We start from the raw sequence: 25,287 nt of genomic DNA, 5'->3' as shown, positions 1-25,287 counted from the left end.
CAGTTTTTCCATGGCAGGTTACCCTGAGTTGGGAAAAGGCTTGATGTTTTCAGAAACGGGACATTTGTATAACTACAATATGTGGACAGAAGGAAAACAAGACTAGATGAGTTTGAAATTTTTAAACTAAAACTCTTATGGGCCATTGTAGACTTCCATCATTTATTCTAGAGCATGCCATAACATTACTGCTTCAGAAAATAGGAGAACATGAAAAGTTATCTTAGTTAATGTTCTATTGCTATGAAGAGACACTGTGACCATAGCAACTTTTATAAAGGAAAACATGTAATTGGGACTGGCTTACACTTTTAGAAGTTTAGTTCATTAGTGTCATGGTGGGAACATGGCAGTGTACAGCCAGACATAGTGATCTAGAAGGACCCGAGAGCTCTACATCTGGGTCCACAGGGCAGGGAAAGTTAGAGACACTGAGACTGGCTTAGGTCTTTGAAACTCCAAAGTCCATCCGCAGTAGCACATTGCTCTAACAAGGCCACACTTACTCCAACAAGGACGCACCTGCTAATAGTGCCACTTACTGGTGACCAAACATTCAAATCTATAAGCCTAAAGGGGACCGTTTTTCTTCAAACTATCACACTTATATATTAAAACTTGGATATATTAAAACTTACACTCTGACTGCAGTGAAGATAAATTGCTCTCAGGCTGCAATGATGTAAACAGGACACCTATTTAGAGAAAAGTCCCAGTACTCGAGCTTGGAAATCCTTTGATCCAAAGTAATACTGAGGAAGTGGATAATTATGTTTGGCTCTTGTATTTTTTCTCAAAGATGTTACAAATGTACTAACCAATGGAGTGCATGTAAGATGTAAAAGATGACAGGAAACAAGGATGGCTTTAATGTCTTAGATAACTCTGGAGAAATGAGAAAGTCTAGTTTCAAACAAAGCAAATTTCAGAGGACTTTACAGAAGACTGTATGGAGATCCTCAGCAGCCAGTTAGATACTCAAACCTGTAGTCCAGCAAAGAGGTCCATGCTGGTACTAAACGTGAAAAAATACGACTGAATAGAAAAATTAGAAAAATGACTCCAGCCACATATATAGCAGAGCATGGCATTGTCCAGCATCAGTAGGAGGAGAGGCCCTTGGTCCTGCGAAGGCTCATTTCCCCAGTGTAGGGTAATGTCAGAGCATTGAGATGGGAGTGAGTGGGTGGGAGGGGGAGCTCCCTCATAGAAGGAGGGAGAGGTGAGAGAGGGTATGAGAGAGGGGGTAATGGGGATAACATTTGAAGTATAAATACATAAAATTTCCAAGAAAAATAAAATGAAAATAATAATAATAATAATAATAATAATAATAATAATAAATAGTTAACTCTAAAAAAAGAAAGAAAATTATAGAGAGAATGGATTCATGAAATGACCTTATAATCAAGCACTGATGAATGTAAACCATGTACACGCATTCAGCAACAATTATTGAAATAAAGAGACCATGAATTTGAAAGGGAATAAGGCTTATATGGGAAGATGTGAAGGGAGGAGAGGAAAAGCAGCAATGATGTAATCATATTCTTCTCAAAGAATACAAGAAATAATAAAAAACAATGTATCTGTCTTTTCTCTCAGGATGCTCATTTCTGATAGTAACCCAGAGAAACCTGGGACTATTTCTAGAATGTTTGTAGTATTTATGTATTTGGATAATAAATAGTTTCTAATATGTGTTGACTAGAATAGTACTAAAATAGTACAGCAACTATGAAGGTTGAATATTCAAGTTTTTTCTTCCTGCACCTTAACATTAGGTTTAGTAAGTCTTCAACATTTAATACTTTGTTTATACCATAAAGTAGAATGAATCATTTAGCATCAGCCACGCATGAACATTACTGAAGGATTTCTGGTTTCTATATGCTTATCATAAATGCAATGGGGATTTCAAGCTCTGAGGTACTATATATGATATAGGATCCATAGTTTATATGTCAGTAGGTGTCTTTCAAAATACGTATGGTAGATTCCTATGGTTCAGGAGAAGTAATATCAGCTCTTGTGATGCTAAGGCAGGAGTATCATAAATTTGAGATGAATTTGGGCTACACAATAAGGACCTTCCTCAAAAATGGCAGTGCACACCAGAAATCTTAGTACTTAAGAGCCTAGGACTCAGAATCAATACATTTGAAGCCAAACTGGAATATATGGTGAGTTGCAGGTCATATTAGAATACAACATGAAACCCTGTCTGAAACTACAAATGGGAGAAGTGATAAAAAAAAAAAACTGAAGGAATCAACACTTTATTTCAAACTATGTACTTAAGCATTATAGGAAGTAAACAAGTTTCAGACTTATTGCAGGACAAAAAATGATTGAAAAATAAATGTAAAGAAATAAGCTTAAACAACAATAACAACAACAACAACAACAAAAAAAAAAACCAGGACTTTTAATGTTCCAGAGGAATTTGACATCTTAAATGGCACTTGATCTCAAACTGTCTGTGATAAGTAGGGCAGCTAATGTCTTTACTAGCCCTAAGAGCTTCAGCAGCTCCTAGCTCAGCACTGGGGGGGGAGGGGGGACTTTTTCAGTGATTTATCATGAAGCTCGGTATTGCTGCTTACAAACCCAATTTAGATCCTACCGTTCCTATATCAGTATAGTCGCTAGAAATGTTGTTTACATCCTCACAGTACTATGACAAACAAAAATTTACCACCACCTAAGTCATTAAAAATGCTCTGCAGGCCTGAGACCCAAAAGCCACAAAATAAATACAAGGAGTCCAGTCCCCTCGAGCACAGTTTATTTCATGAACTTTGGTAGCTGTCTCTCCACATTCAGAGCCCTCCACATCCTCAGAGTCCCAGTCTTAAATGTAATATTAAACCAGAGGCAAAGAACGATTCTTTGTGAATGTATTTTCCTCACTAGATTCATTTCAAATGTGAGCTAGCTATGCTAGGTTAATATTTATACTCCTGGCCACTTCCAAATCCCATAATATTTTCTAATCTAACCACAGTCTTTAACATTAAAAACACACTCTCATACCAAAGTAATATTGCCCTTTGTTTGCATCCCAATGCAAATATTTTTGTAAGCTATCCTTCTATTAATTTGAGCATTTTCGGATGCTGCAACCTCTAGCTTCATCCTAAATGCTTGAGAATATATGCATGTAGAGCAGAGTGTTATTATTGCCTCCGGCTAGCTTCATGTCATCCACTTTGTCTTTTGCTTCACTCCTTTGATAGTATTAGCAGGCCAATTGTGAATCTGCCAGATGTGTTTCCTTGCAAAAGGACAAATCTAAAAAGGCTCGTGTTTTTCGCTCTCTTCCAGGACTGCTTTCATTAAAGAACATCCTTATCCTTTTTTCATGAAACTCAGCTTGCTTAATCAGAGATGGAGCAAACAGACTGCAAACCTTATCAGCCTCTGTCCAAAGTCAAGCATGAAATGGATCTAGCTTATACCAGTTCTTCTGATGAGAGTGAAGATGGGAGAAAACCAAGGCAGTCATTCAACTCCAGAGAAACTCTGCATGAGTATAACCAGGAGCTGAGGAGGAATTACAATAGCCAGAGTCGAAAGAGGAAAGATGTGGAGAAATCTACTCAAGGTAGGTTTTTATTGGAGTTTATAACTAATATTACTTTTTATTAGTGGATATTTATATACATAAACCTATGTATCAAAAAAATTTGCCAGTGCTAACTGGTTAATAATTCCTACTGCTTACATATGCTCAGTTAATCTGTTCCACATGTATGCCCAGCAGAGGTTGTAGGTTCCATGTGCTTTTTACGGATTATGCATGAATTTGGAAGCAACAATCCTCTTATCAGAGCTTTCAGAATTTGTCTAATCCTACAAATAGCCATTTACAGACTAAAGGATTAAATAATTTATAGTAAGACGTAAAGTAAACAGCTAAGTGCTTTTCAAACCATTGCCCATATGGGACAGAAGTCTCAAAGAAATATTCAGCTACTGAAAACATGACACAGGCTAGTAGAGACCACCCAAACAAGAGACTAGGAAGTCTGCTGAAAGAATGTGGAAAGGCTTTTCAGCATAGCTTACAGGGTAATGAAGAATGTTGAGAATTTCTTAAAAAAAAATACAGATGTATTTTGCAATCTGTTTTTTTTTTTTTTGGCTACTATAGTCTCTCACTTATGGAAGGCATAATGGTTTCTAAGAAAATAAGGGAGATAGAAATATAATTTCTAATTTTTCAGGTAATGACATAGAAAATATATTGACATAAGGACAGATTATAGGGGTAAGTCATACTGACATTATTTTTAATTTTATTCATCTTGGACAGTGATCCTCAAGTTGTATATCCTTGAATGAATAGTATCAGCATCAACCGAGAGCTTGCTCAAAATTCAAATTCTCAGAACTCATCTTAGAAAACCTGGGTTTAGGACATGTCTATCAATTTACAATTTTAAAAGGCCCACTTGAAATTTCTGATGCCTGTATGATTCCTCCCAAGTCTTTTGTTCAAATGACTTCAATGATCAGACTTATTTCGGGAAATTTACAAATTTACATTTTCATTCTGCTTTAACCTCTTTCATAAATTATAGTTTTAAACATGTAATTCCCCGATGGACATTTCCAAATTGATATTATACAAGTTACTCTAAATCCTGTATGACTAAAAGGAAGGGAATCATTCTAATACCCTCAATTCCAAGCTTGTTTACATGGTAGACCCTGGCTAGTTCATGCTTGCCCTCTTGCAGTGAGCCAACAGAATTTCTCTGTGTAGCACATTGCTTCACCCAGCAAAATTGATCTCTATATTTGAAATGTACTCTTAATGTATCTCACTGAAATTTAAAAAACAAATCTAACTAATCTACTTGTATCGCCTTTCATCACACACTTCATCCTTTTACTATGTTGTTACCTATTTCCTGGCAGCAATATATATTATAATTATAAATATTAATATATTTACTTATTAATATATATTAATATCTATATTGGTGAGGTAGAAAATATGCAAAAGATAGAGCTGGATGTCTTATGCATGTGGAATAAAAGTCTACAGCCTAGTTATATCTCCAGATATAAACTCTTGGACTCTGGGAATGTCCATCCTCACTGTCTCCCTTTATCTCCATTCAACTATCATTCACAGCTTAACTTAAAAGCATTCTTCACTCTCAACTCTCACTGTGACTCTATCACTAAACTTTTGCTTTGTGTAGATGACTAATCTCTTCTTCCATGAAATATATTTTATTTATATGACTTACTCTTGCTATGGATTTTCTTTCCGTACTGTATACCTTAGGAGGATGAAGATGATGATTTCTTTACTGGTCTCTGTGTCTTCCTTATTTGATATGTGTGACAGTATATGTTGGAAATTGTATATTAAATATTACTGTGCAGATGCAGTATTACAAATTAAATTTACTATATTCTCAATTATTATTAGTCTTAACATTTACAAAAACTCTAAATCGAGTCAATAATTCAATATATACTGACATGTAAATGTACATTTACGTTTGTAAAATCAACTGCATTATTCATTTACATTTCAATACAACTGGAAAATTTTATACCCATCTTTTCAAAGGATTCACTTTAATCTGTCATGCCTTCAGCTAAAGATGCTTTATATTTGTGCAAACTAAAACCACCTCCCTCTCGACAACATTTTATTTTTATCAATATTTGGAGTCTCTATTACTCTTTAAAAACTGTACAGACCTATTAAAATATATCTCAGTTAATTTGCTTTACAGAAGACAAATTCATAATTATAAGTTGTGGGTTGTGGCATAGGCTCATAGAATGGTTATGACTTTAAAAGTATGAATAATGTTACACTAAGTCTAAATTGAGAAAGTCAGCCTCACATTTTGTTTCTATGCAGGGTGATCAAAAGTAATTTAGGATGAGTGTAGTTTTTTCTTTTCTAATGTCATGCTAACTTCCTTTCAATAGAGTATTTTAAGCAACTACCTTTTGTTTAGCACTTAATGTTAGGCATGCCTTGAGCCCTATGCTGGAGGTGAAAATTTAATGCTTCCTGGAAACTCTTAGGTGGTGGATAAAATCGCTATACAAACTAATCAGTACAATTTTGTGATAAGTGCTTTTGAAATAGCCTCCCCACGCATGGTATGACTTTCCAATGGATTTTAGTTACATAACCAAGTTACACAAAATAATAAAAGAAAAATTTTCAGAAATAAACCATTTTTAAGTTTTTAATTACAAATCATGCTGACTAGCCTAATTATGCTTTCTTTTTTTTTTTTTTTATTAACTTGAGTATTTCTTATATACATTTCGAGTGTTATTCCCTTTCCCGGTTTCCGGGCAAACATCCCCCTCCCCCCTCCCCTTCCTTATGGGTGTTCCCCTCCCAACCCTCCCACCATTGCCGCCCTCCCCCCATAGACTAGTTCACTGGGGGTTCAGTCTTAGCAGGACCCAGGGCTTCCCCTTCCACTGGTGCTCTTACTAGGATATTCATTGCTACCTATGGGGTCAGAGTCCAGGGTCAGTCCATGTATAGTCTTTAGGTAGTGGCTTATTCCCTGGAAGCTCTGGTTGCTTGGCATTGTTGTACTTTTGGGGTCTCGAGCCCCTTCAAGCTCTTCCAGTTCTTTCTCTGATTCCTTCAATAGGGGACCTATTCTCAGTTCAGTGGTTTGCTGCTGGCATTCGCCTCTGTATTTGCTGTATTCTGGCTGTGTCTCTCAGGAGCGATCTACATCCGGCTCCTGTCGGTCTGCACTTCTTTGCTTCATCCATCTAGTCCAATTGGGTGGCTGTATATGTATGGGCCAAATGTGGGGCAGGCTCTGAATGGGTGTTCCTTCAGTCTCTGTTTTAATCTTTGCCTCTCCCTTCCCTGCCAAGGGTATTCTTTTTCCTCATTTAAAGAAGGAGTGAAGTATTCACATTTTGATCATCCGTCTTGAGTTTCGTTTGTTCTAGGGATCTAGGGTAATTCAAGCATTTGGGCTAATAGCCACTTATCAATGAGTGCATACCATGTATGTGTTTCTGTGATTGGGTTAGTTCACTCAGGATGATATTTTCCAGTTCCAACCATTTGCCTACGAATTTCATAAACTCGTTGTTTTTGATAGCTGAGTAGTATTCCATTGTGTAGATGTACCACATTTTCTGTATCCATTCCTCTGTTGAAGGGCATCTGGGTTCTTTCCATTTTCTGGCTATTATAAATAAGGCTGCGATGAACATAGTGGAGCACGTGTCTCTTTTATATGTTGAGGCATCTTTTGGGTATATGCCCAAGAGAGGTATAGCTGGATCCTCAGACAGTTCAATGTCCAATTTTCTGAGGAACCTCCAGACTGATTTCCAGAATGGTTTTACCAGTCTGCAATCCCACCAACAATGGAGGAGTGTTCCTCTTTCTCCACACCCTCGCCAGCATCTGCTGTCACCTGAGTTTTTGATCTTAGCCAATCGCACTGGTGTGAGGTGAAATCTCAGGGTTGTTTTGATTTGCATTTCCCTTATGACTAAAGATGTTGAACATTTCTTTAGGTGTTTCTCAGCCATTCGGTATTCCTCAGCTGTGAATTCTTTGTTTAGCTCTGAACCCCATTTTTTAATAGGGTTATTTGTTTCCCTGCGGTCTAACTTCTTGAGTTCTTTGTATATTTTGGATATAAGGCCTCTATCTGTTGTAGGGTTGGTAAAGATCTTTTCCCAATCTGTTGGTTGCCGTTTTGTCCTAACCACAGTGTCCTTTGCCTTACAGAAGCTTTGCAGTTTTATGAGATCCCATTTGTCAATTCTTGATCTTAGAGCATAAGCCATTGGTGTTTTGTTCAGGAAATTTTTTCCAGTGCCCATGTGTTCCAGATGCTTCCCTAGTTTTTCTTCTATTAGTTTGAGTGTGTCTGGTTTGATGTGGAGGTCCTTGATCCACTTGGACTTAAGCTTTGTACAGGGTGATAAGCATGGATCGATCTGCATTCTTCTACATGTTGCCCTCCAGTTGAACCAGCACCATTTGCTGAAAATGCTATCTTTTTTCCATTGGATGGTTTTGGCTCCTTTGTCAAAAATCAAGTGACCATAGGTGTGTGGGTTCATTTCTGGGTCTTCAATTCTATTCCATTGGTCTATCTGTCTGTCTCTGTACCAATACCATGCAGTTTTTATCACTATTGCTCTGTAATACTGCTTGAGTTCAGGGATAGTGATTCCCCCTGAAGTCCTTTTATTGTTGAGGATAGCTTTAGCTATCCTGGGTTTTTTGTTATTCCAGATGAATTTGCAAATTGTTCTGTCTAACTCTTTGAAGAATTGGATTGGTATTTTGATGGGGATTGCATTGAATCTGTAGATTGCTTTTGGTAAAATGGCCATTTTTACTATATTAATCCTGCCAATCCATGAGCATGGGAGATCTTTCCATCTTCTGAGGTCTTCTTCAATTTCTTTCTTCAGTGTCTTGAAGTTCTTATTGTACAGATCTTTTACTTGCTTGGTTAAAGTCACACCGAGGTACTTTATATTATTTGGGTCTATTATGAAGGGTGTCGTTTCCCTAATTTCTTTCTCAGCTTGTTTCTCTTTTGTATAGAGGAAGGCAACTGATTTATTTGAGTTAATTTTATACCCAGCCACTTTGCTGAAGTTGTTTATCAGCTTTAGTAGTTCTCTGGTGGAACTATTGGGATCACTTAAATATACTATCATATCATCTGCAAATAGTGATATTTTGACCTCTTCTTTTCCGATCTGTATCCCTTTGATCTCCTTTTGTTGTCTGATTGCTCTGGCTAGAACTTCAAGAACTATATTGAATAAGTAGGGAGAGAGTGGGCAGCCTTGTCTAGTCCCTGATTTTAGTGGGATTGCTTCAAGTTTCTCTCCATTTAGTTTAATGTTAGCAACTGGTTTGCTGTATATGGCTTTTACTATGTTTAGGTATGGGCCTTGAATTCCTATTCTTTCCAGGACTTTTATCATGAAGGGGTGTTGAATTTTGTCAAATGCTTTCTCAGCATCTAATGAAATGATCATGTGGTTCTGTTCTTTCAGTTTGTTTATATAATGGATCACGTTGATGGTTTTCCGTATATTAAACCATCCCTGCATGCCTGGGATGAAGCCTACTTGATCATGGTGGATGATTGTTTTGATGTGCTCTTGAATTCGGTTTGCCAGAATTTTATTGAGTATTTTTGCGTCGATATTCATAAGGGAAATTGGTCTGAAGTTCTCTTTCTTTGTTGTGTCTTTGTGTGGTTTAGGTATAAGAGTAATTGTAGATTCGTAGAAGGAATTCGGTAGGGCTCCATCTGTTTCAATTTTGTGGAATAGTTTGGATAATATTGGTATGAGGTCTTCTATGAAGGTTTGATAGAATTCTGCACTAAACCCATCTGGACCTGGGCTCTTTTTGGTTGGGAGACCTTTAATGACTGCTTCTATTTCCTTAGGAGTTATGGGGTTGTTTAACTGGTTTATCTGTTCCTGATTTAACTTTGATACCTGGTATCTGTCTAGGAAATAGTCCATTTCCTGAAGATTTTCAAATTTTGTTGAATATAGGTTTTTATAGTAAGATCTGATGATTTTTTGAATTTCCTCTGAATCTGTAGTTATGTCTCCCTTTTCATTTCTGATTTTGTTAATTTGGACGCACTCTCTGTGTCCTCTCGTTAGTCTGGCTAAGGGTTTATCTATCTTGTTGATTTTCTCAAAGAACCAACTTTTGGTCCTGTTGATTCTTTCTATGGTCCTTTTTGTTTCTACTTGGTTGATTTCAGCTCTGAGTTTGATTATTTCCTGCCTTCTACTCCTCCTGGGTGTATTTGCTTCTTTTTGTTCTAGAGCTTTTAGGTGTGCTGTCAAGCTGCTGACATATGCTCTTTCCTGTTTCTTTCTGCAGGCACTCAGCGCTATGAGTTTTCCTCTTAGCACAGCTTTCATTGTGTCCCATAAGTTTGAGTATGTTGTATCTTCATTTTCATTAAATTCTAAGAAGTTTTTAATTTCTTTCTTTATTTCTTCCTTGACCAGGTTATCATTGAGTAGAGCATTGTTCAATTTCCACGTATATGTGGGCATTCTTCCCTTATTGTTATTGAAGACCAGTTTTAGGCCGTGGTGGTCCGATAGCACGCATGGGATTATTTCTATCTTTCTGTACCTGTTGAGGCCCGTTTTTTGACCAATTATATGGTCAATTTTGGAGAAAGTACCATGAGGAGCTGAGAAGAAGGTATATCCTTTTGCTTTAGGATAGAATGTTCTATAAATATCCGTTAAGTCCATTTGGCTCATGACTTCTCTGAGTCTGTCAACATCACTGTTTAATTTCTGTTTCCATGATCTGTCCATTGATGAGAGTGGGGTGTTGAAATCTCCCACTATTATTGTGTGAGGTGCAATGTGTGTTTTGAGCTTTAGTAAGGTTTCTTTTACGTATGTAGGTGCCCTTGTATTTGGGGCATAGATATTTAGGATTGAGAGTTCATCTTGGTGGATTTTTCCTTTGATGAATATGAAGTGTCCTTCCTTATCTTTTTTGATGACTTTTAGTTGGAAATTGATTTTATTTGATATTAGAATGGCTACTCCAGCTTGCTTCTTCTGACCATTTGCTTGGAAAGTTGTTTTCCAGCCTTTCACTCTGAGGTAGTGTCTGTCTTTGTCTCTGAGGTGTGTTTCCTGTAGGCAGCAGAATGCAGGGTCCTCGTTGCGTATCCAGTTTGTTAATCTATGTCTTTTTATTGGGGAGTTGAGGCCATTGATATTGAGAGATATTAAGGAATAGTGATTATTGTTTCCCTTTATATTCATATTTGGATGTGAGGTTATGTTTGTGTGCTTTCATTCTCTTTGTTTTGTTGCCAAGACGATTAGTTTCTTGCTTCTTCTAGGGTATAGCTTGCCTCCTTATGTTGGGCTTTACCATTTATTATCCTTTGTAGTGCTGGATTTGTAGAAAGATATTGTGTAAATTTGGTTTTGTCATGGAATATCTTGGTTTCTCCATCAATGTTAATTGAGAGTTTTGCTGGATACAGTAACCTGGGCTGGCATTTGTGTTCTCTTAGGGTCTGTATGACATCAGTCCAGGATCTTCTGGCCTTCATAGTTTCTGGCGAGAAGTCTGGTGTGATTCTGATAGGTCTCCCTTTATATGTTACTTGACCTTTTTCCCTTACTGCTTTTAATATTCTTTCTTTATTTTGTGCGTTTGGTGTTTTGACAATTATGTGACGGGAGGTGTTTCTTTTCTGGTCCAATCTATTTGGAGTTCTGTAGGCTTCTTGTATGCCTATGGGTATCTCTTTTTTTAGGTTAGGGAAGTTTTCTTCTATGATTTTGTTGAAGATATTTACTGGTCCTTTGAGCTGGGAGTCTTCACTCTCTTCTATACCTATTATCCTTAGGTTTGATCTTCTCATTGAGTCCTGGATTTCCTGTATGTTTTGGACCAGTAGCTTTTTCCGCTTTACATTATCTTTGACAGTTGAGTCAATGATTTCTATGGAATCTTCCGCTCCTGAGATTCTCTCTTCCATCTCTTGTATTCTGTTGGTGAAGCTTGTATCTACAGCTCCTTGTCTCTTCTTTTGGTTTTCTATATCCAGGGTTGTTTCCATGTGTTCTTTCTTGATTGCTTCTATTTCCATTTTTAATTCCTTCATCTGTTTGATTGTGTTTTCCTGGAATTCTTTCAGGGATTTTTGCCATTCCTCTCTGTAGGCCTCTACTTGTTTATTAATGATTTCCTGTGTTTCCCTAAGTGTGTTCATGTCTTTCTTGAAGTCCTCCAGCATCATGATCAAATATGATTTTGAAACTAGATCTTGCTTTTCTGGTGTGTTTGGATATTCCATGTTTGTTTTGGCGGGAGAATTGGGCTCCGATGATGGCATGCAGTCTTGGTTTCTGTTGCTTGGGTTCCTGCGCTTGCCTCTCGCCATCAGATTATCTCTAGTGTTACTTTGTTCTGCTATTTCTGACAGTGGCTAGACTGACCTATAAGCCTGTGTGTCAGGAGTGCTGTAGACCTGTTTTCCTCTCTTTCAGTCAGTTATGGGGACAGTGTGTTCTGCTTTCCGGCGTGTAGTTTTTCCTCTCTACAGGTCTTCAGCTGTTCTTGTGGGCCTGTGTCTTGAGTTCACCAGGCAGCTTTCTTGCAGCAGAAAATTTGGTCTTACCTGTGGTCCCGAGGCTCAGGTTCGCTCGTGGGGTGCTGCCCAGGGGCTCTCTGCAGCGGCAGCAACCAGGAAGACCTGTGCCGCCCCTTCCGGGAGCTTCAGTGCACCAGGGTTCCAGATGGTCTTTGGCTTTTTCCTCTGGCGTCCGAGATGTGTGTGCAGGGAGCAGTCTCTTCTGGTTTCCCAGGCTTGTCTGCCTCTCTGAAGGTTTAGCTCTCCCTCCCACGGGATTTGGGTGCAGAGAACTGTTTATCCGGTCTGTTTCTTTCAGGTTCCGGCGGTGTCTCAGGCGCAGAAGTCCTGCCGCTCCTGGACCCTCCCCCACGGGAGCCCAGAGGCCTTATACAGTTTCCTCTTGGGCCAGGGATGTGGGCAGGGGTGAGCAGTGTTGGTGGTCTCTTCCGCTCTGCAGCCTCAGGAGTGCCCACCTGACCAGGCGGTTGGGTCTCTCTCTCACCGGGTCTGGGAGCAGAGAGCTGCTGCGGGCCGGGATCCGCGGGTGTGGGACTTCCGGTAAACACAGACCGTGCCTCCTAGAGAAATTCTGCTTCCGTGTCCCAAGCTCACCAGGCAGCTTTCTTGCAGCAGAAAATTTGGTCTTACCTGTGGTCCCGAGGCTCAGGTTCGCTCGTGGGGTGCTGCCCAGGGGCTCTCTGCAGCGGCAGCAACCAGGGAGACCTGTGCCGCCCCTTCCGGGAGCTTCAGTGCACCAGGGTTCCAGATGGTCTTTGGCTTTTTCCTCTGGCGTCCGAGATGTGTGTGCAGGGAGCAGTCTCTTCTGGTTTCCCAGGCTTGTCTGCCTCTCTGAAGGTTTAGCTCTCCCTCCCACGGGATTTGGGTGCAGAGAACTGTTTATCTGGTCTGTTTCTTTCAGGTTCTGGCGGTGTCTCAGGCGCAGAAGTCCTGCCGCTCCTGGGCCCTCCCCCACGGGAGCCCAGAGGCCTTATACAGTTTCCTCTTGGGCCAGGGATGTGGGCAGGGGTGAGCAGTGTTGGTGGTCTCTTCCGCTCTGCAGCCTCAGGAGTGCCCACCTGACCAGGCGGTTGGGTCTCTCTCTCACCGGGTCTGGGAGCAGAGAGCTGCTGCGGGCCGGGATCCGCGGGTGTGGGACTTCCGGTAAACACAGACCGTGCCTCCTAGAGAAATTCTGCTTCCGTGTCCCAAGCTCACCAGGCAGCTTTCTTGCAGCAGAAAATTTGGTCTTACCTGTGGTCCCGAGGCTCAGGTTCGCTCGTGGGGTGCTGCCCAGGGGCTCTCTGCAGCGGCCCTAATTATGCTTTCTAACTAGCATCTGTGTTCCACCCTGGGTAAGAATGATCACTTTGTTCAGTAAACTTATTTGTATTATATATAATATCTTATCTTTAGTTAATACAACACTCTAGTTAACTGATGAAATAGATGGTATTTCAGGGCTTATATTCAAGTATTTCTTAATACTCCAAACATAAGAGTTAAATCCTGTCAAATATAAATGTCACACTAAAACAATGAATGAAAACCATCCTTCAAATGAAAAGGTGAGAGGTCTTGATTTAAAAGGAAAGAAAAATTATTTGCTGAGTTTGCTAGAACTACAGTACAAACAAATCTATGAAATTATGGAGAAAGGAAAAGAAATTCACACTAGTTTTGAAGTTACACATAAAATTGTATAAGTAACAGTCAAGATGCACGGGAAGTGCTTAGTAAAGAGAGAAAATGTATAAAATTTGTGAGTAAAAGATATGAACAGAAAAATTTGTTCTGACTCCTGGAACATGTTGTGCCAGAAAGCATTGAACCTACAGGAAGACTTACATTAAGAAATAAGCAACGCGAAGGCATTTGCTAAAAGTTAGGATTGCGATTTCAGATTCAGGAATAGCCTTGGCCTGAAAAGTATAGAAAATGCTGGAAAAGTTGTTTCAGGTGATAAAAATCACCACTGCATGTACAGCGGATGGGAGGAGACTAATGAAAGCAGACTCACCCTCAGCAGGCTTTTGGTACAACAAAACTAAGACACTCAATGGCAACTGTTCATTAAAGAGCTGGTGAAGCACTAAGCCAGCACTAAGCCATAAGACTGTAGAACACATTAACTCTATACTATATCATTGTACTACAGAGGACATGGTACAATGAATGTATAGCAAAAGCTCTCTCTCACTCTCTCTAAAACAAAAAAACAAATTCATCTTCCAATGATATTGCAACATAATCAAGGGGGGAGGGCAGTCATCTTGTTTCTGGTTTAATTCTATAATTGTTTTATCCAAGAAGTGAAAACAGTATTTGGAAGAGGAAAGGTTGAAAGATAAAGCTCTATTAACAATGCAACAGCAACTTGACCTTCTTAAACCTGTTCTTTATAAAAATTACTATTGCAAGGTGGTAGTTTTTCCATTAACCTAGTGCTTAGTCTTCTTGGTTCTGCTTTTGAAAAATAAATCATTCTTTCCTGGTGCTCAGATCCTGCACGAGGGCCTTGCATAGAGTAGGCATGTCTGCTACCGCTGACTTTTGTTCCTAGCCATGGATCGTTTATAATGGTAAGCTTAATCTGGACATAATGCAATGGTGGAAGTTATTGACTATTTCTGGCCCACTAACATTCCTTAAGCTCCATTCAAAAAATTAAAACCACAATACCCCAGGCAGAGTTGGAGGGAAAGTGTTGTGAGGGGTAAAAATAATCAGGATGCAATATATATGTGCGTGTGTGTATACACATATATATATATACATATATTATATATATGAAATTTTCAAAGAATAAAAATTAAGATTAGAAATCAAACTTTAGAGGATTGAAGTACAAGAACCAGCAATTACTCCAACCCCTAGTGTTAAAGAGAGAGGAAAGCAAGATAAAATGACAGTTTGCTATTGCTTAAACTGCCAAACCTCTGAAATTTTTTGTTATTTAATAAATTCTGACTTGTAGAAAGATAAAAATCAGTGAAATGCATTCTTAATTCAATGATCAAAAGGATAATTTATAATTAAACTATTCTTCTAAGGGTGTCCTATGGGGAAATCAAAACAAAATAACTTTTATCTACCAAGTATTCCAAACCATGAATGTTGTCTACTGCCTGACATCCAGCCATTGATTCTATCATGGCTCAGCTAGTCAAGACCACACAAAGAAGATCCTCCTCCTGACCTACTACAACACATCTAGTCCTCATCTAACATTTATTACTGTGTCATTCACTTCATTCCTTTTCATCATTCAGAGCATCACAAAGAGGATGAATATAATACACTGAGAAATTTTCAGTCAGAGAGACCCCACTGATACATCTTCTTTTGCAGTATTTTTTCAACATAGTGGTAGTTATTGTTGTTGGCCTCTTATTACTTACAAATCAAACTTTATTATAGGTCTGTATGCATACAAATTTATGTATGTGTTTGTAATATGCTGCAGTATTATTGTGTGTTCCGGGCATTCACTGGTGGTCTTATGATATCACGGTGGATAATAGTGAGTTAATGAACAACGGACTCATAGATTTCAAGTTTTGCAATGTAAAGTCTACAAGAGAATTGTAAAGGTTGAAGAGAGGCATAGCTATAATAGAAAATAACTGAATATGGGGGTGTGTGGAATCTATGAGGTCACAAAGTTACCACAAAACAAAGAATGGCATGAAGAGAAAAATCATAGCTAAAATGAGAAGAGAAACACTCAGGATAGGTTTGTGTAACATAAGTGGTATGACTTGGGTAACTCATTGCTGGTTGAATTTACAAAGCAGCAGAGTCAAAATCAGTCTATAGTTTCAAGTTTTGGAAATTGTGAGGATGGATTCGATAAGAAATGGATGTTAAGTTTAAGATGCTGGTGTAACAGCAGATGGATCTTCCAATAGGTTGTTGAATTCAAGATAGATTGAGGCCAAGAATACAAGTAGGCTTGATTACATTAGTGCCTAAAATATGCCTGGGGATAGATGAGATTATTCAGGGAACGTGTATAGGAAAGACTAGAAAAGCAAGGGACAAAAATCTGAATCTATCATCTGTGAACTGACAAAAACAGTTTAAATGTACTTACATTGTCAGCCAGCACCATTCTTCAGTGAACTGATTTATCTAAGCTAAAATATAAAGGTCTAGGAAGCCAAAAGTCTGAAAACTTGAGATCTTATATGCTACTGTCTTTTTTACTGATCTATAGAGGCACTATAGGGAAATATCTGCCCCCTTTGACAAAAATGCATTATCTTATATTAAAAAAGTTCAGTTTTCTTTTCTGAAGGGTCTAGAATCTACATTATTATTTTCTTTCAGCATCACCTGTAAATCAGAGAAAACATTATTAGCTGTCAAAAATGCATGCCAGGATTTGTAACTCGCATTCATCTAGGTAAAGCTGAGCCCAACTTATTTTGTAGAGTGACAGATAATATTGTATGTATTTGTCACGTGTGGTATGTTTTAGAGAGGGCACGGATTGTAGATTCTCACAAAGTCATTTGCTTTTAGATCAGCAATGAAGAAAACAAACACCATTCTTTGTATACTGCACTACCTATTCACACCTACACCAGGAGGTCATGATAAGGAGAAATTGCTATCACAAGTGTGAAAATACTGCCGATCTAAAACTACTTAGATTCCCTTCATTTCTGTCTCCAATTTTGGCAGCTTCTTTATGTTCCAGTGGCCAATGGTGGACAAGGCCATTTCACATTTGAAAGTTATGAAATGTTAAAAGTTAAAAATGAAAAAGTTAAAAGCCTTTTCAATCTGAATAGTATTCGTAAAAGATAGATGCTGTGCTGTATCATTTATCGTGATCAATTTCTTTGTTTTCATTTGTCAGAGAAAGCAGTGGTTCATGTTTGTTCTTGTAGTTGTTCTTAGCGTGTTTCTAGTTCAGAATTAACTTTTGGTAATGGTTGAAAAGGACTTTACTTCAGCTTTGTCACCTGAGCATATCTCCTGTCCAAGTGCATGTGGATTGCTGAATTCTAATGTTTCTAGTTGTTACCTGTTGTTCTTTAATCTTTCAAAAGTCTTTGAATGAAAAGATAGGCAATAAAATATATTATTATTAGTTATTTATTAACAGGATAAATACCTATAAGGAGGCTTAGTGTATGATTTGTGTCATATTGAATAGAAAGAATAGATTTTTCTGTACGTAGAATGGCTGGCAACGGTTCCCAAGTATGCCCACATCCAAAGGTAGCTTTGAGTATCTCAGAAATCTGTGAATGAAAATATTGGAAAAGTACCTGTAAGAAAGTATTTTACTGATGCTAATTTTTCTATGGCTTTAATATTAAGATTAAATATTTAATATTAAGATTAAATATTAATATTGAGATTAAATATAATCATCTAAAATTATTTTTGGATGTAGCCATTTTACTCCAAAATAATAATGAAGGAACATGGCCAGTGCAAAAATGGACGTATGGCGAAAGCCAGCTAGAGCTCCTATGTACTAAACACTCTTAAAACAGTAAATGTGACACTCTTTGTTTGTATCCTGTTCCTTTATGGTTGGTTTACTGTTGTCCTAATATGGTGTTTGTTTGCTTGATTGCTCGGTTATTTGGTGGATTACAATTTTATCTGTTGGAAAACATTCAAACTGCCGATTTGTATGCATTGCGATTCCAAAGCAAATCGTCTATCATCTACCACTGGCCTTTAATTTAGTCACTTATATATGAACACTAATTTAGTATTGAGTATGTCCCAGGGCTATAGTTCTAAGTAGATGACATTATCCTCATGAGGAATAAATACACCCTCATGACTGTTATTTTCCCATTCCTTGACCCAGGTTAATGAGCTACTTCATCCCCCTGCAGAAGCTGCTCAAGCCATGTCGCCACATATTACGTTCAAGGGGGCAGAGAGAAGCCCAAAAGTGCAAAGCACATTTTCTTCTATTCTTCTTTCAAGCACCTACACTTAGTTTGAGCTAAGGTTTGTGTATATGTAGATGACATGGATTACAGTGCCTACAAAAGTTTTGAAAGAACTCTTAATTTCAAGATCCATATTTATGGGGAAGAGATCACAGATGGCAGGAGTAATTTAATGGTAACAAGACCTATAAAATGAGATTTTCAACAGCATTTGATCACACATAATGATTTTTCTGCCGTGAGCATGTTATGCTTATAGTTGCCCTGAATTTCTACCATAAAGAGTTATAATGATTGCGTGAAAGAGCTTAGAGTCTAAAAGAGAATTAGTCCAATCATTTAATAACAATTCCTATTGGCTCATGTCTTCTAGGTGGTAACATTGCTCATGAAAACGATTCACTTTTTTTCCAATGGAGCATCTAGAATTGGAACAGGGTGTCATTGACACATGTGCCATGGCTCCCTCTACCTGTTTCATGGCAGGACAGAATCATAATCAATTGTTACATCCTTCCCTGTGAGACCAACTGTAATGGCACAGATTCTACCATATATCATATGCCAATCAACTAGAATTGTAAACAAAGAAACATATTTCTAGACTATGATCATACTGTAGCAGATCCTCTATGAAATTGTAAAATTTCACTGATGAGCAACTAATAGTCCTTGATGTCGACTAAAACATAAGCAGCAGCAACAGCACCAAAAAGAATTAGAGTTCACATGGAGAGGTAGACATGTGAAGTATACACTATAGGGGATCTAGAAGCAAAAATGTGTACTTACTTGACTTGGTGAATTATGCCAGGGATTGTGGAAGAAACATGAAGCATAATTTCCATAAGTTTCTACTTATGAATGAATGCAACGGAATGTCTATTATAATAGTACTGTAGAAGAAAAATGCCAGCATCCCTGGTAGAAGGAATTTTAATTTTTTTCTACTTTTAAAAGTCCACGCATGCATACAATGGGTTTTGGTTAAATTTACCCTCCATTCCCTGTGTTCTAAATCTACCCCATCCCTCTTCCCACTCCTGACTCCCAACTGCATTACTTCTTTCGTTTTGTTCTTGCAGAATCTACTGAGCAATGTTAGTGTGTGTATGTGTGTAGGACCACCTTCTCGAGTATGGGCCACCTCTGAACAATCATATCCATAAAACAAATTAATGTCCCCTAAGCGAACATTCTTTGCATCTTCTGTAATAGAAAGTAGGTTCCAAACTAGACTGGCAAAGCATTAAGGAAGGTCATATGTTAGTGTTATTTCATTGGATAAAAAAGAGTCGGAGTTGTCTGTTGAATGTGTAAATGTAAGCAAGAGCTGCAGGAAAGGGAAAGGGTTTTAAGACTAAGCAAATTATGTGCGTATATGGAACCTAAATGAGATCCTGTCAAAGATGAGTGTATAAGAATGAGAATGATCACTAATGTTAAATACTTTGCTATGGGGATTTATATATAGTTTAGATTTCAGTGCTATGATGTGCAAATAACCAGAGTGACTTCTATTTTTATTTTAAATTTCTATTGATTTCAAATGTTGAGGGTTAATTTTACAAATATCTAAGATTTAATTTTTGTGAATAGCACCTATTTTTATAGTCACACAGATTATGAACCTATCAGAGCTGAGACACACAATAGGGCTCACTAAACAATGCACATATATTTTTTTTATACTTCTAGGTTCATCTATAGGAGAATATGTCCACACTAGGGTAAATGGTTTAAGCAGAATTTTTCATTTTAAAAATATGATTTCCAAAGCAACTATAGTGCCAAAACAAGATTGAAAAAATCCCACAATGATTTTTTGGAATGCCTTTCTGTGAAACTGATTTAAGAGATTATAAGCTACATATTTTGCATGTTAAATGTTTTCCAAATACCGGGGAACCCAAGTTAACTTCCTTGTTGTTGCCAATGGCCTTTTGAGAATGCAAATTTGATAATAACATTTTGGTAAGATATTTCATTGTTTCTCAAAGCCTAATGTCATATTTCTTCAGTGTGGTGGGGATTGGGGTAGTAAAACTTCCTTCAGAATTTCATTAAATCCGTGAGACTATTCAGGAAAACATGCACACATACACAATATTTGCCTAAAACTCCATAGGATTCAGGAAGCCATTGAAGATTTTTTTCTATCTATGGTCCTCCAAACTTTAGCAGAGATCCAAAGCTACCAAGCAGGGAACTCTAGCTCTGCAGCTCACCTTCCAGTGACATTATGTCATCCTGATATACTATCGGTATCCTCCCTGGGAAGTTTTCCACCAGCGCCAAATCGAAAATAAAAATAGTTGGTCAATTGTTTTAAGAAACAAACTAGTATCTCCTTACATAGCTCTACATATTCATTTTGATGGATGCAAATTTTAACATATTGTACAAGTGTATTTGAAACTCAGTTTCAAAAAAGAAAAACATGTAAACAGAAAATAAATGGCATATGTTTGTAGTGGTACGGCCTAGATATTACACCTTCAGACACCGCTTTGAAGGACATTATCTCTGTAACACTCTCATTTTCCTTTTTATGATTCGTGTGGGAGTACAACTCATGACCTTCTAGATGTCAATTTAGTAGCAAATGAGACAGGTTCCTTAATTGGGTTAAGTTTGAAGCACTTCTGTACTTAAAGAATTTAATTAACTTTAGAGAACAACCAAAGCATATTGCTGGTTTTAGATACATTTTGCAGTTGCAATTATAACTGTGAACATCAAAGCCAAGAAGAAGCAAGTGAGTGTCTCAATTCTGGCTTGCTTTTTCTTTTCAACCTGAAGGTAACTCTTATATTGCATTCTCTAGCCATCAGTCTACTTTGCTCAGTGCTGGATCCTAACTTTCAAGGTTTCTTATTTAATCTAGACGAAAACCTACACACCAATATGGGAGATAATGCTGGTGCTCATTTCTTAAATACTTTTGCTCAGGGGGATTGTGTATTTCCTTTGAGGATACACATAGTTTGAGAAGATAAAAACTGGTTCCCTGGCTAAGTGTCACATAAATGGCTGTCCCCTGGGCTGCCAAACTACTCTCTTTTGGGGCACATAATTTGGTTTCTGCTGAATTGCTTTAGCTACGGGGAAGTAGCAAAATGGATGTTTGTCTCAGACTGTGAAGATTGAGGGGAAAAATATTTGTTTCCACCTTCATACCCCCTTTGGGGTCTTTTCATTGTCTATTTTGGACAAAGACCCAGGGACCAAGGTAAGACGAATAATTTGAATGAAAAACAGAATAGGTAGTGTGGTTGAAGCAGAGAGACACTGCAGAAGATAAAAAGTAAAACTCAGTGGGATGTACACAGAAGCCATTACCAAACCCAAAAAGCCAAGCGAAAAGGCAAGGATTTGGTTCTATAGATAACAAGGACCTCCATGGCACTGTGGGTTTTAGTTCATGATGTGCACTGAAATTACAGCCTTAGTTCACACTGCTTCTCTTTTATTATAAAGGCTTGAGGAGACTTCAGAGTTGGCATCTTGAAAGCTAGCCTGATATTCATTCAAACAGTCAAAAGTGGTTTTTTAGATATCTGGGGTAGCGTAAGTATGAAGTATTCTAACACGTCCTGTCAGGAAATCACCCTGTCAGAAAACTGTTATTTGTCTTTTTTGGTCATCTGTGAGGCAGAACTGGCACCAATACAAATAATTTCTATTTATTTTTAGCACTTTTCATTCTCATTATAATTCTGAATGGGTAAGAGGTGACAGAAGATAAATCTTGAGTCCCCTGAAACATTGGAAATATTCTCATTTAAAGCCTTTGTAACAAAATGGGAGGCTTCTGCTGTCCGTCAGTATAAACTCAAGCATATGCAGTGCTATTTTGGCACCACTCCTTCCTGTACCACATGAAATATTTAATTTTATTACTCTTGAGTCTGTTTGAGCAGATGATCCTTTGTGTCTTTTATGTAATGGAATAAAAGGCAGTTAGAAATGAGCTCAAAGACAAAAAAATTAATAAGGATACACTCAAGCCTTAAGACTCGTTTTCTAAGCTGCAGCTGAGACATTTACAAAGACTCCCTACTAGAGTCCAATTATGTCTTCTCATGAATAGCTCAAGTTCAATGTCTCATGAACACTTAAAAAATGATCACATTGACATCTAACCAAGCTAAATGCTAATGGTGTCTCAGATTAATCAATAAATATGATCTAAAATCACCTTCACTAATTGGAAAAACGCAATCTGTGACTTTGATAAAGAGAATGGCCACAAAAAGTTCATAACTATATTATATATTTTACATGTATGGATACATATATTTCTATCAAATATTCACTAATTGTGTATGGATGTATGAAACAACAAGGTTAATCAATTTATAATACAATTACACTCTAATTTATTCTATTGATTGAGTTTTCTTAAGCAGCACATACTTGTATATCATAGCAAAAGGCAAAACAAAACAGAACCTTAATAGAACAGCATGTGAACATCAGACAGGAATACTAATGCCTCCTATTAGTGTTGTAGCTTTCCATCTAAAGTTCTCTAAGCTTTGGCTGTGCTTGCCAAACACTAGTGGCTGGCAAAGTCTGCTTCTCTATGGTTTCCTTCACACTACCCTTTGGAAAGAAGGCAATCAATCTGCTTCCTGGAGCATTGTGACTGTAACAGACAGCCAAGATACCCAGTCTGTATATTCTTTCCAAGCCACACTTGGGATTGGCAGAGCCAGTACATGACTCCAACACATAGTAGCACATATCTGATCAATTTTCTTTAAGAATCCAAGCATACGGCTGGTGCTATGTTCCTCCTATCATGCTTTTACAAATTATTAGAGACTGGAACAATATTTGGAACATAATACACATTCAGCATATATTTATTGGAAAATGGTTTTATTAAACTTTAACACTATTTACCAGATTTCAAAAGAAAAGCCTCAAGTATCATTACTTTATACTTTTGTTTTCACTCTTCATAAAAGGATGGTAGCACATTGAGTATTTTTTCTACATGGACTAAGAAGAATATTTGATCATCTTATTATATGAACTGTTCTCATATAATAAAGTTAATTTAAATGTAGTAATTGTATAACTGATATATATATTCATAAGTTCACAATTAGATCTAGTTTAAAACTCACTGACAAAGGCATTCTACATGTTCTATTTTTTCATGGAATACTGTTGTTCTAGTCTTTACTTCTGTTTTATAAGACTAAAACTCTAGATAGTATTCAAAAATCAAGTCAGTATACATAGCCTGAAAGTTCCAAGTGGCTTTCTATTCTGGTTTACTCTTAATCATTCCAGCTGCTGAGAGTAAATGGAAAGAAAATTATTACAACTATATGAGCCTCTCTGATATTTGGGGTCCTGTGGGTTACAGATATATTATATACTAACATGATTATTTTTTATATATAATTGCAGCTCTTGTTCAATGTGTTTATGAGTTGGGCAATTGCTATTTGATTTTGAGTATAAATTTTGAAGCTACTTTGTTAGAAGTATACTTTGATTAGAGCATTGGAAGTCAATCACAAAAGATTCTGGATTCAATATAATACAGGATTTCATGGCATCTAGTCGCAGTAAGGAGGCGGGAATATTACTCAGCTATCAAAAACAACGACTTTATGAAATTCGTAGGCAAATGGTTGGAACTGGAAAATATCATCCTGAGTGAGATAACCCAATCACAGAAAGACATAAATGGTATGCACTCATTGATAAGTGGCTATTAGCCCAAATGCTTGAATTACCCTAGATGCCTAGAACAAATGAAACTCAAGACGGATGATCAAAATGTGAATGCTTCACTCCTTCTTTAAAAGGGGAACAAGAATACCCTTGGCAGGGAAGAGAGAGGCAAAGATTAAAACAGAAACTGAAGGAACACATTCAGAGCCTGCCCCACATGTGGCCCATACATACACAGCCACCCAATTAGACAAGATGGATGAAGCAAAGAAGTGCAGGCCGACAGGAGCCGGATGTAGATCGCTCCTGAGAGACACAGCCAGAATACAGCAAATACAGAGGCGAATGCCAGCAGCAAACCACTGAACTGAGAATAGGACCCCCGTTGAAGGAATCAGAGAAAGGACTGGAAGAGCTTGAAGGGGCTTGAGACCCCATATGAACAACAATGCCAAGCAACCAGAGCTTCCAGGGACTAAGCCACTACCTAAAGACTATACATGGACTGACCCTGGACTCTGACCTCATAGGTAGCAATGAATATCCTAGTAAGATCACCAGTGGAAGGGGAAGCCCTGGGTCCTGCTAAGACTGAACCCCCAGTGAACTAGACTGTTGGGGGGAGGGCGGCAATGGGGGGAGGGTTGGGAGGGGAACACCCATAAGGAAGGGGAGGGGGGAGGGGGATGTTTGCCCGGATACCGGGAAAGGGAATAACACTCGATAAAAATTAATTAAATTATAAAAAAAAAAAGAAAAAAAAGAAAAATACTTCAACAAACTTAACAGGTTTCTCATACTCTTAAAAAAATCAATTGAGACTTTGCTAAAATAGATATTAATACACAAAAGCTATAAAAGGATCACATATAAACAATTATATCATGCACACTCAGAAAAAAGGTTCAAAGCTAATTGCAGTAAGGTCAATGGTCTTTGTAAAGTCCCCACTAAGTCTGCTCCCCTAAAAAGTTATAGAGAATTATATTCTAGCTCAATGGCATCAACAATCTTTTGTCCTGACATATATGCTGTGTTATGTTTTCACTCCTCACCATACTAGAACATTGTTTCCTTATACATTTTTTGCCTGAATTCAGTTTGACAATTGCTGTTTTGAGGAGCTTCAGGTGAGGATATTGTTTGATTTTGAGGCAACCAGAAGATGTCTCGTATAGAAAGATGGCTCACCGCATAAGGCCACTTACCATGTCAGCCTGGTATACAAGTTGACAAAGTTGTCCTCTAAATTCCATATGCACTTTGTATTACATGAGTACCTGCACTTGGATAAACACATAACTTACATAGAAGAAAATTTGTCTTCCATTTTCTAGAATGTTTTCCAAGCTTCCAGTGGTAACGAGCATTTTAAATATTTTTATCTTGCCAGGACCTTAAAGGACATGGAATATAACAAGCCACCACTATGGAGTATCTAGGTACTTCAATATAGGTCAATAACTCACGAGTCCAAAATTTTAAAACTATTTAGTAATAAGGATCAGAGTGTTGAAACA

General features: G+C 37.8%; 1 protein-coding gene across 2 annotated transcripts in view; it reads left to right on the top strand.

The window, feature by feature from the left end:
• Tenm1 (teneurin transmembrane protein 1) overlaps window positions 1-25,287 on the top strand; it is an 889,292-nt gene that overhangs the window by 243,790 nt on the left and 620,215 nt on the right. For both annotated transcript variants that reach the window (XM_087599322.1, NM_001446957.1), the window contains 1 exon segment: window positions 3,328-3,607. In XM_087599322.1, coding sequence (XP_087455448.1) covers window positions 3,391-3,607 — 217 coding nt within the window. In that variant the 5' untranslated portion in view covers window positions 3,328-3,390.

This window comes from Rattus norvegicus, chromosome X, assembly GCF_021556685.1.
Source record: "Rattus norvegicus strain SHRSP/BbbUtx chromosome X, alternate assembly SHRSP_T2T, whole genome shotgun sequence".
NCBI lineage: Eukaryota > Metazoa > Chordata > Mammalia > Rodentia > Muridae > Rattus > Rattus norvegicus.
The sequence above is the reverse complement of the archived record's forward strand: the minus strand, read 5'-3'. Positions and strand labels throughout refer to the sequence as shown.